At 51.7% G+C, this 15,534-nt stretch overlaps 5 protein-coding genes across 5 annotated transcripts; 2 read left to right on the top strand and 3 right to left on the bottom strand.

Moving 5' to 3' along the window:
* Nucleotides 1-19: 19 nt before the first annotated feature.
* On the bottom strand, nt 20-2,883 carry AYO20_00437 (hypothetical protein; the record flags this gene model as incomplete). The annotated part of the gene is made up of 3 exons (XM_022638748.1): nt 20-190; nt 817-2,541; nt 2,599-2,883. 3 exons carry the CDS (start codon nt 2,881-2,883, stop codon nt 20-22), a joined length of 2,181 nt encoding a protein of 726 aa, XP_022505713.1.
* Nucleotides 2,884-3,211: 328 nt separating this feature from the next.
* On the top strand, nt 3,212-4,825 carry AYO20_00436 (phosphatidylserine decarboxylase; the record flags this gene model as incomplete). Its single annotated transcript, XM_022638747.1, has 1 exon — nt 3,212-4,825. One exon carries the CDS (start codon nt 3,212-3,214, stop codon nt 4,823-4,825), a length of 1,614 nt encoding a protein of 537 aa, XP_022505712.1.
* A 512-nt stretch (nt 4,826-5,337) lies between these two features.
* On the bottom strand, nt 5,338-7,800 carry AYO20_00435 (hypothetical protein; the record flags this gene model as incomplete). The annotated part of the gene is made up of 1 exon (XM_022638746.1): nt 5,338-7,800. One exon carries the CDS (start codon nt 7,798-7,800, stop codon nt 5,338-5,340), a length of 2,463 nt encoding a protein of 820 aa, XP_022505711.1.
* A 2,073-nt stretch (nt 7,801-9,873) lies between these two features.
* AYO20_00434 (hypothetical protein) lies at nt 9,874-11,596 on the bottom strand (the record flags this gene model as incomplete). The annotated part of the gene is made up of 8 exons (XM_022638745.1): nt 9,874-9,949; nt 10,015-10,091; nt 10,143-10,396; nt 10,449-10,523; nt 10,576-10,743; nt 10,810-11,153; nt 11,225-11,258; nt 11,308-11,596. 8 exons carry the CDS (start codon nt 11,594-11,596, stop codon nt 9,874-9,876), a joined length of 1,317 nt encoding a protein of 438 aa, XP_022505710.1.
* A 1,433-nt stretch (nt 11,597-13,029) lies between these two features.
* Nucleotides 13,030-14,349, top strand: AYO20_00433 (hypothetical protein; the record flags this gene model as incomplete). Its single annotated transcript, XM_022638744.1, has 2 exons — nt 13,030-13,321; nt 13,409-14,349. The coding sequence occupies 2 exons, from the start codon at nt 13,030-13,032 to the stop codon at nt 14,347-14,349; spliced, it is 1,233 nt and encodes a 410-aa protein (XP_022505709.1).
* Nucleotides 14,350-15,534: the final 1,185 nt, after the last annotated feature.

Below are 15,534 nucleotides of genomic sequence, written 5' to 3'. Positions count from 1 at the left end.
GTCTTGATCGGCTTCATGGTCAAACCAGCAAAGGGAGGATTAGGAAGCAGGAGGTAGTGATATAGAGGCTTCTTCTTCTTCTTCTTCTTCTTCTTCTTCTTCTTCTTCTTCTTCTTCTTCTTCTTCTTCTTCTTCTTCTTCTTCTTCTTCTTCTTCTTCTTCTTCTTCTTCTTCTTCTTCTTCTTCTTCTTCTTTCTTTTTTAAGCATTTGCGTATTTCTTGTGTCTTGTCATTCCTCCTACCGGTCCTAAAAGTGATGGAAAACAAATGAATATTGGCTCGTTTCGTCCCATCTTACCCTGTCCCACCATGTCCTATCCTATTTGGTAAAGCCGGCCAGCACCTCGTATCTTGGTGTTCTAGATCCCTAACAGTATGTACATTTGTACATATGTACACATGGACATAGCGTGGGTTACCTGTTTATGAGTGGCATATTATATAGTAGCATCGTAGTATCGGAGCATTGTATCAAAGGAAAGAAGGGAAGGAAGAAGAGTGTCTCAATGAAAGCTTTACAGGAAATCCTTTCGTCTCGCCTCGTCTGCCGGAGCATCTAGACCCTTCGTCGTTCATGGCTGGCTTGGTGCTTGCTGTCTGGGGACAAAACATGAAATGTCATTCTGGGTATCGTCATTGCTATTTTATTCAATACAACTAGGCAAACGGAGCCAGTGGTCCCCAACTTTGGACTCCAATACAACTTTTCTGCTTTGGTCTTGGTCAACTGGTCATGTCCGCATCGCTGCTCAGCCAGGGATGGAATCACGAGATTCTATTCCGTAATTCGGCAGATTCACTCTCCGCGTCACGGACCTCGACAGAGGTTGAAGTGCTCTGTTCTCGAGATCCTTCCACGCCGACTTCGGGTTTTGGGCCTTCTGCTGGTGAGCCTTGCCCTTCACCAACAGGCGCATCTGCCTCTTCTGCACCTTGTCTCTGCGCAGCTGCTTCGTTCTCCGCCCGGCTTCTTTCCTCTATGCGACGTTGCTCTTCTCTTCTTGCTTCCTCCCTCGCCCTGACATGGCGCTCGCCCACGCCAGGAATCAAACTCGCCAGAAACAGTGCTATACTCTGCTCAGCACGATACAGTGTGTCGCGCCAGGAACGCGGATCATGGTTCTGCCGCTCTTCCAGACGAGCTATCGCTTCTTGTGGCGTCATTGTCGTAGCTCCGCGGACGTTGGCAGGACGTTGTACACCAGCCCCAGCCTGGACAGGGCCTACACCGGGTTGATTAGCGGCGGGATTCTGCTGTTGAGCCGCAGCTTCAGGTGGAGGTTGCGGTGGAGGCGGGCCAATAAGATTATCGAGGTGACGGCGAGCGGCTGCCAACAGGAGCGTAAGGGGACCATCTGGAGGCTGTAGACAGATGAATGCCGCCACAAGAATCATGAACCACCGTTTCCAGGTGCCCGGTTCGGAGAAAACAAACATGAACAGGTAGAGTCGCAAAAAAAGCCACCCCCTCTGAATGATGAATGCGAAGAGATCAAAGTCTTCTCCATTCTGCTGCGCTGGTGCCAGAACCGGGATAGGTAGCGGCTGATTCGCCGGTATTATTGCGCGGTTAGCATCTGGTTGGTCAAAATTCCCCGCTTGTCTCGGCTGAGCTCCCCCTATCGCGTTTGCTTCATTTGCTTGAGGTTGAGAATCTGGCGCACTGTCGGCTACCTGCGGTGGCCTCGAAGGCAGAGTAGAAAAGTAGCCATGGCCCGGAGCAAACAGAAATGCCTGGGGACCCATTGGTGACGATAGCAGCCAGGCCATCGTATTTGATGTTTGAGGGATGCTTGGGCGATTCTGCACAAATGGGCTTGGTACATGGATGGGTGGCATAGATGAAGGAAACAAGTTGACAGGTGGGACAAAGGTGGTTGGCATAGGTGCTGGGGGGATATTGTTTTGTTGTCTTTGAGTCGATGGATTTGGCGGTTGGGATTGTGTAGCGGGCTGCCCAGATCCGAGGCCCTGGTCTGGGATTGGGATCACCAAGCTCATGTGATCTGACACAACTGTCATGCGTTCTCCATTCGGACCCTGGAATTCCTGAACGGTGTGTGTAGGAGTTGATGTGTGAGGTGGCAGATGATGAGGTTGGGTATTCAGACGGACCGGAGGTTGTTGACTCTGTGCCTGCTGATCCGGGGGAAGGTCGAAACGAAAGTTCATGGCAAAAGTCTGTGGAATAGGAGCAGGCAGCGGTTGGCCATTGACATTAACCTGACCATTCATGAGATTTGGTGGTCCACCGAGATTGTTATGTTGTAACGCTATTCTCTGCTGAACCGTCCTCAGATCCGCTCTGTTGGCCTCAATCTGCTGCTGTATACGGATGAGCGACTCCTGGAGTCTATTGGCTGATGTTTCAGCGGCTCTGAAAGGGCTTGCAAAGTCTGCATGCTGGTGACCAGGGTGCAGAGGTGGTGGTGGAGGGGGGTTCAGTACGGAGTTTGACGGTTGCTGGGGCTGGGAGATATTCTGCGGAGACTGGATCACAATATGAATCGTATACGGGAGGATATCGGGCACAGCACCAGGCTAAGAAGAGACAGCGGTCAGAAGTGTCTTTGCTGAAGGCATTGCAGATGTACATACTTCGATCCTGAGGATTTCCCGTAGGCTAGCATCGTTTCGGAGTAGAGGACGACCCTGGTAAATGAGCCGTTGTTCTGACGGAGACGGATGTTCAGGCAGCTCAGTCTGAATCTTCTCCTTGAGCGCAGATATGGTGGTGTTCAGATTGAGGCTCCCCAGATAATGTGGTGGCCGTGGATTGCCAGTAACAAGATAGGTGATTCGCAGGTGAACATGATCTTGGTCCAAGGGAGGTAGATCCGACGGCTGCGCGGGTTGCTGCGGTGCAGGAGACGACGAAGCCATGCTGAGAGATTTAAGAATTGGGAAAGATCACCAATACATGTTTGGGGGACAGAAGATGGACAATGGTGATAGCCTCATTCCTTGACATGGGGAGAATTGGAAGGACACTTCCGCGACTTTCTTACGGTGGTCTCAGACGCGTCGGAAATGAGCCAATCAGAATCACGATCGGCACTGCTTCCTCGAAAACTGCGTCATTGTGCAGAAGCAGAGAAAACTCCCCCCAGAACTCCAGATTTACATTCCAGATTCCAGATTCATGGTGTCATTATCTGTCTGCTATTTTCCTTTCGACCTTCGCTTCTACTTTTGACAACAAACATGCAATATGGCTGCCGCTGCTGCGCGAGTGGGCAGAGCCTGTCTCTATCGACGGTCGACATCATCTCCTCAGTGCAGGCAACTTCTGCAGGACCCAATCCCTTGTCGGCCCGTTCCATTCAGGCACATCCATGCCCGCCTCCCACCACAACAACGCCGGACCTTTTCGAACAGTAGGAGGCTATGGGAAGAAGAGAAGAAGAAACGAGACAACGAGAGCTTTACTTCCCGGCTTGGGAAAGCATGGCGGTCAACGCGAGTCGAATGGAAGCCGATCCCAATCGGCTTGGGCATTGCGTTCCTGGGCCTGTTTCAATTCATACGTATTCAGAGGCGAGAGGGCGCTGCGGAGGGGACTGGACCTACCCCTCCAAAGAGAAAGAGAATCCATCCATCAGGAGGTGGCTGGCAGGTCCAGATCATGTCCACCCTTCCCTTAAAGGCTATCTCTCGAGTCTGGGGTCGCTTCAACGAGTTGACGATTCCCTATTACCTCCGCGTCCCCGGTTTCAAGCTCTATGGCTGGATCTTTGGTGTCAACTTTGATGAGGTGGCTGAACCTGACCTCCACGTCTACCCAAACCTATCTGCTTTCTTCTACCGCGAGATCAAACCCGGACTCCGACCTCTTGACCCTGATCCCAACGCGGTCCTCTCTCCCGCCGATGCCAGAGTGCTTCAGTTCGGCACAATCGAGAATGGCGAAGTCGAACAAGTCAAAGGAATGACATATTCTGTCGACGCCCTACTCGGAAGAATTGCGCCACCCTCCCCCAACTCGCAACTTTCCGCACAATCAGAAGATCAGACACCATCAGATTCACCCGGAGGCACGGACGCAAAGTCCATTTCGGCTGACGAGGAATTCGCCAACGTCAACGGAATCTCCTACACACTTCCCAACCTCTTTTCGGGAACGCAGTCTTCTTCAGCCCCAGTCAAAACTCAAGATGCATCCATGCCGTCCGCTCCGTCCTCGGAGGCGGCCGTATCGGCTGATCTGGCAAGCACCCAACCCTGGTGGTCTATCTTTTCCCAACCAACCAGATCCTCAAACCTGTACTACGTCGTCGTCTACCTTGCACCGGGTGACTACCACCGCTTTCACTCGCCAGTCAGCTGGGTGTGTACAGCTCGCCGCCACTTTGCTGGCGAACTATACTCTGTCAGTCCCTATGTTCAGCGCACCCTACCGGGATTATTCACACTCAACGAAAGGGTCGTGCTCCTGGGGAGATGGAAGTACGGCTTCTTCTCCTACGTCCCCGTCGGCGCCACAAATGTTGGATCCATCGTGATCAATTTCGATAAGGAACTGCGCACCAACTCGCTCACCACGGACACAGAGGCAGACAGGCAAGCCGCTGCCGCCGCGGACCGAGGCGAGCCGTATTCGGGCTTCAGCGAAGCCACGTACGAGAGAGCGAGCAGAGTGCTGGGTGGGCATGCACTGCGCCGCGGCGAAGAGATGGGCGGGTTCAGGCTGGGGAGCAGCGTCGTACTCGTCTTCGAGGCCCCCGCCGGTACCGAGTCGAACCCCGGCTTCAAATGGGCTGTCGAAAGGGGTCAAAAGGTCAAAATGGGCCAGGCCCTTGGGTACGTCGTTGCCGATGAGGAATAGTAGTGGTACTGAGCGAGCGTTCACCTCGCCTTGACCACCCGGCCACCCACACATCTATCCTCTCCTTTTGTTGCCTGTCGCCCGCCTGCTTTGCTTTTCTTTGCTTTGCTTAGCGTGATAGTTACGACCGCCATCTATCTTGACAGCACCCAACCCGGTGGATATGTACATTAAGCAACCTGGGACGTATATAGTGGTCATTTCACTGAGATGTATGCCGCCGCCATTTCCAATCCTATTGCGATGTGTGTCTTTTACATGCTCTTGAACGTCAAGGAGTTCCTTCCGTACGTGTTCCCTTTGTGTCTGACGGGCTGCTTAGCCATATACAATCATGTGCTTGTGTGAATGGCGAGGTGTCAGTTCCACCAAGTCAATGGCGATGACACACAGAAACACTTCAAAGACAACGGCAAAGACACGGAAAGAGGCAACTGGTGACATGTTCATTTCGTATTGATTCAATCCATTTCAAGGGCATTCGCCCGCCTGCTTCAACCCCTGCGAACCACCTAAATGGTGGCCGCCGCCCAGGACAGCACCGCCAACACGCCCACAACCACCAACACCACCACCGACACCGCCGCCTTTTCAATGGCTTGCGCCATTGCTGCATCCCTTGGATGCACACAGCAAACCACCCCCTCCTCCCCACCAGCCAACACCCTTGTCAAATCAGCCATGGCCGAAGTGGCCAGAGGGCCTCCCTCTCCGATCGAGTGGATCAGGGTCCACCCACCCACCAAGAACGTCGCCGCGCCCAAGACCAACAGCAGTCTACCAGCTTTACGCTGGACAGACCGGAGGTCTTCGCTGATGGCTGCCTCGTTGCCAGCGAGGACAGCATGGCTGTATTCCATGCGCTCGTGCAGGAAACACCAGCCCTTCTCAAGCCATTTCCCGTCGTGGGACAGTTGTAGGCGCTCAAATGGGACACGGCCCAAGTTCTCGAGACTCACGAGTCCTAGCATCTCAGAGCTCAGAGGGAACGATGGACACCGCTGGCAATATATGATCGCATCACATGTGTCGAAGTTCTCTTCCTGCTCCTGGAGCATCAGGGAGCGAGAGGTGCTGTTGGTTGGGATCTGAACAGTTCCGAGGCTCGAATACTCGGAGCTTACGCTGTCCGCAGTGCCAGTACCAGTGCCGCTGCTGCTCAGGAATTGCTTGAATTTGCGTGTGACTTGACTGGTAATTCGAGCAGGGTCGTCAATGGTAGAGTAGTGACTGCTGGAAAGGGTTCGGGCGTGTTGAAGACGGTTCAACATGGTTGAGTCGGATGACACATTAGCTAGGCTGCTCCCGGTGACTAGGACACGTTGCTGGCCGAATATGGCGTTATTGTTCTTCTTGTTGTGTCTGTCATCAAGACTCTGGCGAAGAATACGGCTGTCTCGGAGAAATCGAGAGATGTCGGCGTCGTTGAATCTGTAACCTCCTTCGTTGTACTGTCGAGCAGCCAAAGCTTCCGCGTCTTCACTGGCAATGTGCGTGCCTTCAATATTGCGACGCTGAACAAGACCCTGGTCCGAGGATGAAGCGAAAATGTCAAAAACAGCCGCTGGCCCAGTTTGTTCACCTTCAACTTGTTCACCAACGAAATTTCTGTTGTTCGCAGGGATGATGAGAGATTGGCGAGTCCCGTCTGTGAAGTGAGGGGGTTCCATATCTGGAGCGATGGTGTTGAGGGAGTCGTCGTAGATTGAGGGTATCGTGAGAGTGTTCTCTGCTGTTGCTCGTGGAGTACCGTTCGAGAGGGTCATGGTTTTTGGGGAGAGAAAGCTTGATACAAGAGTGTCATCTGGAATTCTTGGAAGTAATGAACTCGATTGGAGAGCGCTCTGAACACGTCGAGATGATGATAACGTGGCAGATTGTGTAGAATGAGACAGGGGAGTGAGATGTGTTGAAGAGACTTGATTCAAGGGGCGCAGTTTGGGCTGTGAATGATGTTGTGCCTTAACAGCAGGGGCGCCGGCAGAATCCAGACGACAGACTCGTTCACCAGCGTCTGCAACTTGACCACCTGTTTTAAGAGTTGACGATGCCTTGTGAAGCGGCTGTCTGCACCCTAGGGCTGTCTCTCTGTATGGTTTTTGACTAGGAGAATGATGGTGGCGTTTCGAGTTCAAAGGACCTTTGTATTGTTGTTGGGGACGCCGTTCAGATTGTTTTGCGTTCGAGAGCGGATCCCAGGGTGACGCAGGAATTCCTCTGCCGGTCAAAGTGGTATCAGACGTGTCTGCAGTCCCTCTTTTGGCCAGACGAAATCGCAGTTTTGAAGGAGTCAGGAAGCCACTGCGGCTAGTCTCTGGTTCTGTTACCCATTCCTCATCGTCGTCATCAATTGCACCAAAGCTCTCATGGTTTCGAGGGAGTTGGTTCTCTGCACGATGCTGATAAGGCTCATGGATTTGATTCACAGAGACCGCATGACCTTGACGTGTCTTTGGAGTTCCAAAGCAAGCGGTATCGTCTGCCGACTCGCTGCCTGTGACACAATTCAATGGCTCCGGCTCAACATACGCCCCATCGTCAGTCCTGATATTGTGCGTCTGATAGCCTGTGAGATTGGCATCTGCATATTGAGAGACAATGTCATCCAAGGTGGTCGAGCCTCTTTTCCAGTCTAGGTCAGGATCTCTGTTGTCCAGGTTTGTCTCAAGCACTGCGCTAGACGCTTGGTGATAAACAGCTTTCCGCAGAATACCCTGAGCTGAATGGACTTTTCGGTACGGTAGGTTTTTCAGTGCTATGGCATCATTCTCAGAGGGCAGATGTTCGTAATCTTCATCTTCAGAAGACGAGCTTGACGAGCTCAGAGGGAACCGGGTTGCTCTCCTGCTTGACGAGACTGGCTGGAGACTTGCAGTTCTGCGGCCCTGGATCTGTGCATATGCAGAAGGCAGATCTGGATAAAGGGGACGCGTTGTGCGAGGCTCCGGACTTGAATGACCAGTTGGATCATCCATGGCAAAGTTTTGAAGGAGAGCTGAGTCAGAATGGTGCGTTGACTCTAGTGAGACGCGTCGGGCGCTTGGTGAAAAGGACTGACTCCGCCTCCAGACACTGCGATGTTCAAAATACAAGCCTTTCTCTTCTGCTTTGTGGCCAACTACCTGGGCTGGTCTGTAGAGCTGAAGCCCAAAACTTGGAGGATGAACAAACTCGAAGTCAAACTGGCTCGGTAAGTCTGGGTCCGTGTTGAAGTTCTGTCCATCGTGAGCGATTTCCCTTGTTGAGGGGGGGATGGGGAAGAGACTCACAGTGAGCGATGGTTGTGACAGACTTGTCAGTTCTTGTCTGGTCTGGTCGCTTCTGCTGCTCTCGCCGGTCTGCACAGGCGATGTTGAACTCTTTGGGGAATGCTGATTGCCTACCGGGATAGTCAGTGGCGTCTTTGTCTACACGTCAAGAGAAGAACGCACCATTCAGTGGTGAGCAAGCCCCTTCACTCTGGTAGCTTTCTGGACAAAGGATGATTCGGCGTCGAAATGACGTGTGTGGAGAAAGAGGTGGACAGTGATTGAGCGACGGATCGGCCTGTGTTGTGTCTCTCTCAACAACAGAGAAAGGGTGATTATGTCCTGTCAAGCTGCCTGTTGAGTCCTGGTTGCGACGAAGAAGAGGAGCGGTTGAAGAGTTTGAAAGACCAGTAGACAACGGCAGTGGTCTCGGGTCCGGCCGAATTCTATTGTTGACAGAGTCTTCCACCGGGCCCTTCCCCAACACGGCACGGCACCACGGCGCAGTATATGAGCGACCACGCTTTGTGCATTCGATCACCTTACTCCTTTCGCTCTCAAGGTGGTTGTCTTGACCTGATCTCCCATTGCGTTCCCGGCAGCTCTTATTGAGACCAACATCTTGACGCCATCTCAACTCGGCCAGCTTCCAAGACATCCTGCAAGATTCTCACCAAGGGCACAACAACACTAGGCGAAGCGCAGACAAGATGATTTTGGCGGTTTGAAGACAAGATGCGAAGAAGGCTGGGAGGAGTTGTCGCAACAGTATTGTCTAACCAGCAGCGTATCCTCAATGAGACCAAGCGAAGAACTTTTCAAGGCACCAAAAGGAGGCCTTGTGGTAGATGGAGGGTTATGAGCAACGTCGTCGTCCAAAGGGTAACAATCAATCCAAGTGCTGCACGTCAACGGCCTCGAAGTCCAATGTTCGGCAGGGATGAAGAAACGTCGAGAGAAAGAGGAGGAGAACACAGAGATAGAGCATCTTGCTGACTCCGACCCAGGCGTACCCGGAAGCGACGAGAGCGTGGCAGCTCCATCCCGACTGCAAAACAGATGTTGGCCTCTCAGAGCCGGGCAAGTGCGACAAAAGGGAGACAATCGCGGAAGCCATGTCTGCCCAGGCCATCAAAAGAAGTCCCCGTGGACAGCGACTGCTCGGGCAGGGTATCTCGTCAAGAATTCCAGCATGCTATACATTGTGATCGCACATCATCTTCTGTGGATTTTTCCCCTTACTCTGAATGTAAGCCGACATGATTCCATGCTCAAGACAAGAGCATGGTCACAGTTGAAGATGTTCGGGCGTTCAGGTTCCGCTCGCTCAGCCATGGTTCGAACAGTTGGTGTGTGGTTGAGATGGAATTCAAAGGCCGATATAGCGAAAACCTGACAGCACCTGGCTCAATACAATGCTGCGACTCTTATACTGGAGAGATGACCTGCCTGACCTGCTCAATTGTAACGTCGAGATTAGGATTTGAGGCCTGGGCGCAGCCACCGAGGGGCTTCGGAAGAATTTAATCCCGTCCCCGAGGCTGATAGGGGTTGATCACTGGTGGTGGGAAATTTGCTAACTGAAAGTGTTCAGAATCACCAGAGACTCGCTTTCTCGAGACTTGACAGTGGTTGACCCTGCATATCTGTTCTCTCCACTGTAGAAGCAAACATCTACCTACATATACCAAGTATATATCTCAGTACATCGCCTGCTCTATGTTTCCTTTCCTATTCTCTGTGCAGTTGTCCATTACTCCAGACTAGGTTCTTGCACAGCAGCCCTATGAGTCTCCAACATCACAGCTTCGATAGAACACCATTGCTCTCTAAAATTGAGAGGTGTCCGCGATTGATCTCCGAGATCGTCTTGCACCTGTATGTAAAATCAGAATCTCGGCTATGCCATCAATTGGCGGTCATTCTGACAGATTAACTTACCCAGCCAAACCCATTGTGAGTTTGAATTCATCGTACAGGAGCTGGATGGCCAGCTCTACCCCCTTTTGGCCGTTGTACTAATATAATGGCGTGAGTTTGAGGGGATTACAGACAAGACAGATACTCACTGCCAATCCCCAGATTGGGATTCGTCCGGCAAAGCAGAAATCGGCGCCCAAGGCCAAGGCTTTGAAGATGTCGGTCCCACGTCGAATGCCGCCATCGATGGCAATCTTGAGCTTGCCCTTTGCAACGGGGGCGCATTCTCGAAGAGCATCCAAGGTCGCAGGGACACTGTCCAGTTGTCGTCCGCCGTGGTTGGAGATGACTACACCGTCCAACCCGTAATGGATAGCAGTGACGACGTCTTCCGCGGTGTATACTGAAAGAGATAGATCAGCCTCACAGTGCTTTTGTCCGGAAATTCGACCTACTTCCTTTTATCCACAGCTCCAGGGTTGTGTGACGTTTGACAAATGAGATGGCTTCGTCCCAGTTCACACCGTTTTCTTCAAGAGTCGTTAATACGCTTGCACTGACATGTTACAGCATGACACCCACCATACGCTAGTTCATTGTCTCCTCCCTCTAAGTTGCTCATGTCTATGCCTGGAGCGATGTTGGGATATGAGGTGCCTTTCGGCATAGAGAAGGAATTGCGGAACTCATTCAATCGTCGTCCCAGCATTGGCGCATCAACTGTCAGGAGGATAGCCTTATATCCTGCTTCTGTGGAGATTGTCAGTTGCGCCAGCCATGCAGTTAGGAAGCGGAACAAAGTTGTCTGCCACGTACGCTCGGCCCTCTTCAATAGTCGTACGGTCAAGTCTTGACTCTTTAGAAGACTGACCTGCATAGCATAGGGGTTTGTCCTTCCCTCACTCTGCTTGATCACGTCTTCCAGCGAGTCAGTCGAGTAGGCGCTGAGTCCCATCGCCACGTTCAGAGCTGCACAAGCCCTTGAAGTACCCGCTTCGCCTTCTGGATGAGCAAGTCGATGCATAGCCGCGGGGGAGAACCCGAACGGGAATAGCACTTTACTTCCCCATATCGTGGTACTCGTGTCGATTGTGGACACATTGCGCAGAATACGAGGTCGTATCCGATACCTGTCAAAGGCGGCTTCATTGTCTCGAAGACTGTCGAAACAAAGACGTTGGCTATTTTGACCGATTTCTCCTTCGGTTAGAGATCAGAAGCGCGAACTCACGTTATCATGTCCATAGCGCCCTCGTTAAAGTACTCTGTCTGCGTTATTGGCCTGGATATAGATGAGTGTAAGCGTTGTCTAACCTCGATACATCTTGGGGAGGTTTTTGGACGCCTTGTCTTTCAGATCTTTGATCGAGAAGACTTCGGGGTCCAGCGTTCGTCCGCGATTCGCCATGGTATGGTCTCCGAGCTCTACGGTAAGACAGTCTGGTGTTTGCGATTCTTGTATAGGTCCCGTCTCCTGTTTGACAGTCTTATCGCAAGTGTTTTCATGGCTTAAATACTTGTGCAACATCAACGATAGCTGAGGCTCAGATCGGTCCGCGCCCTTCAAGTCAAGCGGACGAAGCTCCGTGTTGCTGATATCCATGCTACATATGGCAACGCCCCACTTTGAGGACAAGTCCGACATGTGCTTTTCAGAAGCGTTATCTCGGACTAATAGTCAAGCAAAGGAAATGCTAAGGTTGGGGGCCAATTGAGCTCGGAGGAGGACAACCTCTGGGTTTCCGATACCCATTCTTCCTGCTGATTTGCGCGCACGAATAGCAACAAAACATCAGCTGTCCCTCATTGAGATCTTTGATAGCCATTGTGCAGTTCATGAATCCGAGGCGGGATCAAGCCTTTGATTGCTCCTGCTGGCGATGTCTGTTTGATTGGAGACAGCCTATGATATCTTTTTGACATTCGTGACGTTACTGGTCGCGGAGGTGAATATCCCCAGGTAGCCGCTTAGGGGAGAAACTCCAATCGCTCCTGCCCTTCGTCCGATCTACGGGTAAATAGAGATTTTGTCGTCACTGAATGACATCGTTAGGAGGCGGCATGGCTGTATATTTGCGGCATGGCCACCGTTTGTCCTCAAGTCAATCTCTGCTTTTTGACTTACCTGCGAATGCCGCTCCTGACCCTCGAACTTTTACAGGCCTTGGTCTTGTCAAGAGTCGTTCGGTGCTCACGGAACGAGCACACCCGCGCATCAGCTCAAAGTGTCTCACGACGGAGAAAATGGATGTACTAGTAAGCAATCAATCTCTTACCGAGTCCGCCTGCAACCAACAGTTCGCTGCATTCGCTTCGAATGAGTAGGCGATATATCGCAAACACTGGTGTATCAGTCATATGCGTAACCCTGTCGGCTGAGCAGACTTTGAACGAAGACATCGATATTGGTAATTTCCAAGAGCGTTGTGAAAGGAGCGTCTCTGTGGCCATTTAGAAGCCCTGGCGACCAACGTGTATCCGTGCCAATTGCTTGCTCCACGCAACAAAATCCTCTCTTTCGGCACGTGTATCCGCAACGACTACTTGATCAGGCTGTTGCTCCATCAAGTCAGTACGGGCACCAGTGGCCACACCAATATCCTGCTCCAGACAGCGTAGTTATCGTCAAAGACGTGCTTAGTAATAGCAGCTATTTCCAGCCAGTCGATCAGAACGTCCGTAGGCATCGTGGAGTTGCAAGTGACAATAAGTGGATAGGCGTCGAAAGCGACCACGTGACTGAATATTGTTATTTCCTCTTTGAGAGATCGGTAGAAGTCGCGGATGAGCAGGATGCGGTGTGATACTTTACGTCAAATCATGGTTTGCTCATGGCGTTCATCCTAAATCTCAGGAATGTGGTGTCTAATGGCACCCTGCTTACAGCATCATGCAAGCAAACGTGTTGCTGCAATTGCTTCAATATAGGTCAGCCTTCGAGAGACACATTGGGTATAAGAGAGCTGGTCTCCTGTCGCCACACCCCTTCGCCTCATTCCCCTTCAGTTTTCATGAGAGCATTTCAGTGTATTGAAAATGTCGCAAACAGTCGTCTCGAAAGGAATCTTTCATGGCCTCCCGACCTTTCCGGAGTATGAAGGAAAGAGATTGCGGATAATCGTGACGGGGGCGAATGGCATCTCTGGTTCGGCAATGACCAAGGTGCTGAGTGAAGCTCCTGAGAGATGGGAGAAGATCTATGCTCTGTCACGCCGCCCCCCATCGGGTCACACACCACCTCGTGTCGAGCATATCGCAGTAGATTTTCTTGAGAGCACTCCGGAAGGGATTGCTCAGGTCCTAAAGGACAAGCGAGTTGAAGCGCAAGGTTTTCCATCCCAACCTTGATCTAGCTGACTGACAGGCAGGGATTATGTGTACTTCGCGTCATATATCCAACCACCTCCCCTTCAAGGCCAGAGCTTGTGGAGCGGCATCGAAGAAACAACCAAGCAGAATTTGGCTCTGTTGTCTAACTTCCTCAGTGCCTTACCGTTGGCAAACATATTGCCAAAGCGTATTTTGCTCCAGACAGGTGCGAAATACTATGGCTTGCATCTTGGACCAACGGCCATCCCCATGGAAGAAGAAGATCCTCGACATGGAATCCAGGGAAACTTCTATTTTCCGCAGGAAGATCTCCTCCAGAAATTTTGCGAGAAGAACAACACCAGCTGGGTGGTGACTCGACCATGCTTTATTCTTGGTGCTGTTGAGAGCGCAGCCATGAATATACTGTGGCCTCTGTCGGTTTACGCCGCCATTCAGGCTCATCTAGGACTTCCGCTGCTGTTTCCGGGGGATGTCGCAGCGTGGGACGTTGTCAAGCATCAGTCGATGTCCACCTTGATAGCATACCACGCTGAATGGGCGCTTTTGACTTCCCAGGCTGGTAATCTAGCACTCAACCAGTGTGACGATAGTGCCTTCACCTGGGGAAAATTTTGGCCAACACTTGCCGATTGGTACCAGACAACCTCAAGTGGGCCAGCAACCGATGCCGATGCGTACACAACCATCACCATGCCTTATCCTGTCCCGCCTCGTGGATTCGGCGGACCTGGTATTGTGAAAGCTTCATTCAGTTTTCTTGAGTGGAGCAAGAAGCCTGAGGTATTGGCAGCTTGGGAGGGATTGAAGTCGAAGCATGGGCTCAAGTATAACCCCTTTGGTGACAAGGCTATGGATACTTTTGGCCTCATCGACGGGGAGCTTCTTGGAGGATGGGGTCGAGTCATCAGCATGGACCGCAATCGCAAGTTGGGTTGGCATGGCTTCGTGAGTACAAAAGAAGCTATCAAGCAGGTCCTGACTGAGATGGCCAGTCTTAAGATGGTTCCTCCGATGTTGGCTTGAGGTAGGAGAAAATAGCAATTTGTACCTGCATTTTGGCATCACCTGAAGGCGAATCAATTCCCCCAATTAAATCAATCCAATTGCGGAGCAGGCGAGGTTGGAGGACAGAGGCCGTTCAGGGGCAGAGGGGCTCATGGTCCCTCACAGGGCCGTCAAACCACACGCATATACCGAGTAGATACTGTGGGTATGTGCTCTGTTCTCCTGCAGATCCTCCCGCACAGGGGTATGTTGGCCTTGCGACAGATACGCTATGATGGGTGGTGGTGGTGCTGGCTTCGCGGAAGCGATATAACTGGCCGCTGGGGAGAAATTTGAGGAGATCAGGGCGTTAGGGGACAATCTCGGTATGGTTGATAGCTGGCACCAGGGGCGCGAGGGCCTAATCATAGTCGTACTTGTACATTATGTCAGTCAAACGCACACCCCCACTCTTTGAAGATGCTAGTGAGGAATTCACCAGGAGGACAGAACCACCATCAACTGAAAGAATTTTGGAATCATGCCGACGCTCTCCCACTCCGACACCGCCACTGCAACACAAGAGAACTTTCGTCAGACAACGACGTGTCGTAGCATTTGGTACTGTACAAGAGAATGTGTGTGATGAATGGGGCCACGACGGGTAATTTGGTGCAACCAGTGACCAACCAGCTAACCAAGCATGCGAGAACTTTTACCTCGTACTCGGTAGTGTGGGACGGAAATGAGAACGCCAAGGGTTAAAATAAATGTCAGACTGAAAGGCTTAACGACGATTTGTGTGTGTCGGAATGAGTATTGCGTGGCATTTACGCCAATACAGTGTGTCAGACAGTGAAATCACGTCTGTCAGACAGTACTTCCTTTTTTCAATGCCACCCTGAGTTCTTCAAGGTTTACGCTTTCACAAACCGACCCTCATGCGACATGAACGGCGCCCGAGTTTTGGGTTTCAAGGGGCCAAAAATAAATCGATCAGCCCTGGACATGCCCGAACAATCGTACTACTCTCCTGGTGGCCTTGACCTGCCAGTGAGGTATTTGGTCACAACCACACACACCACACGCGAGCGCCACTATGGCCTCTACCAGGTCTCTGTTGAGCCTCCCTCCTTGCTCTCTCAATCCAGCATTCCTCCAAGAGTTCTTCCATAGCATCCATCTCTGGGCAGCCCTTTACTGTCTGCACAGTCCATGGCATTA

Source organism: Fonsecaea nubica (genome assembly GCF_001646965.1).
Source record: "Fonsecaea nubica strain CBS 269.64 chromosome Unknown Scaff1, whole genome shotgun sequence".
NCBI lineage: Eukaryota > Fungi > Ascomycota > Eurotiomycetes > Chaetothyriales > Herpotrichiellaceae > Fonsecaea > Fonsecaea nubica.
The sequence above is the reverse complement of the archived record's forward strand: the minus strand, read 5'-3'. Positions and strand labels throughout refer to the sequence as shown.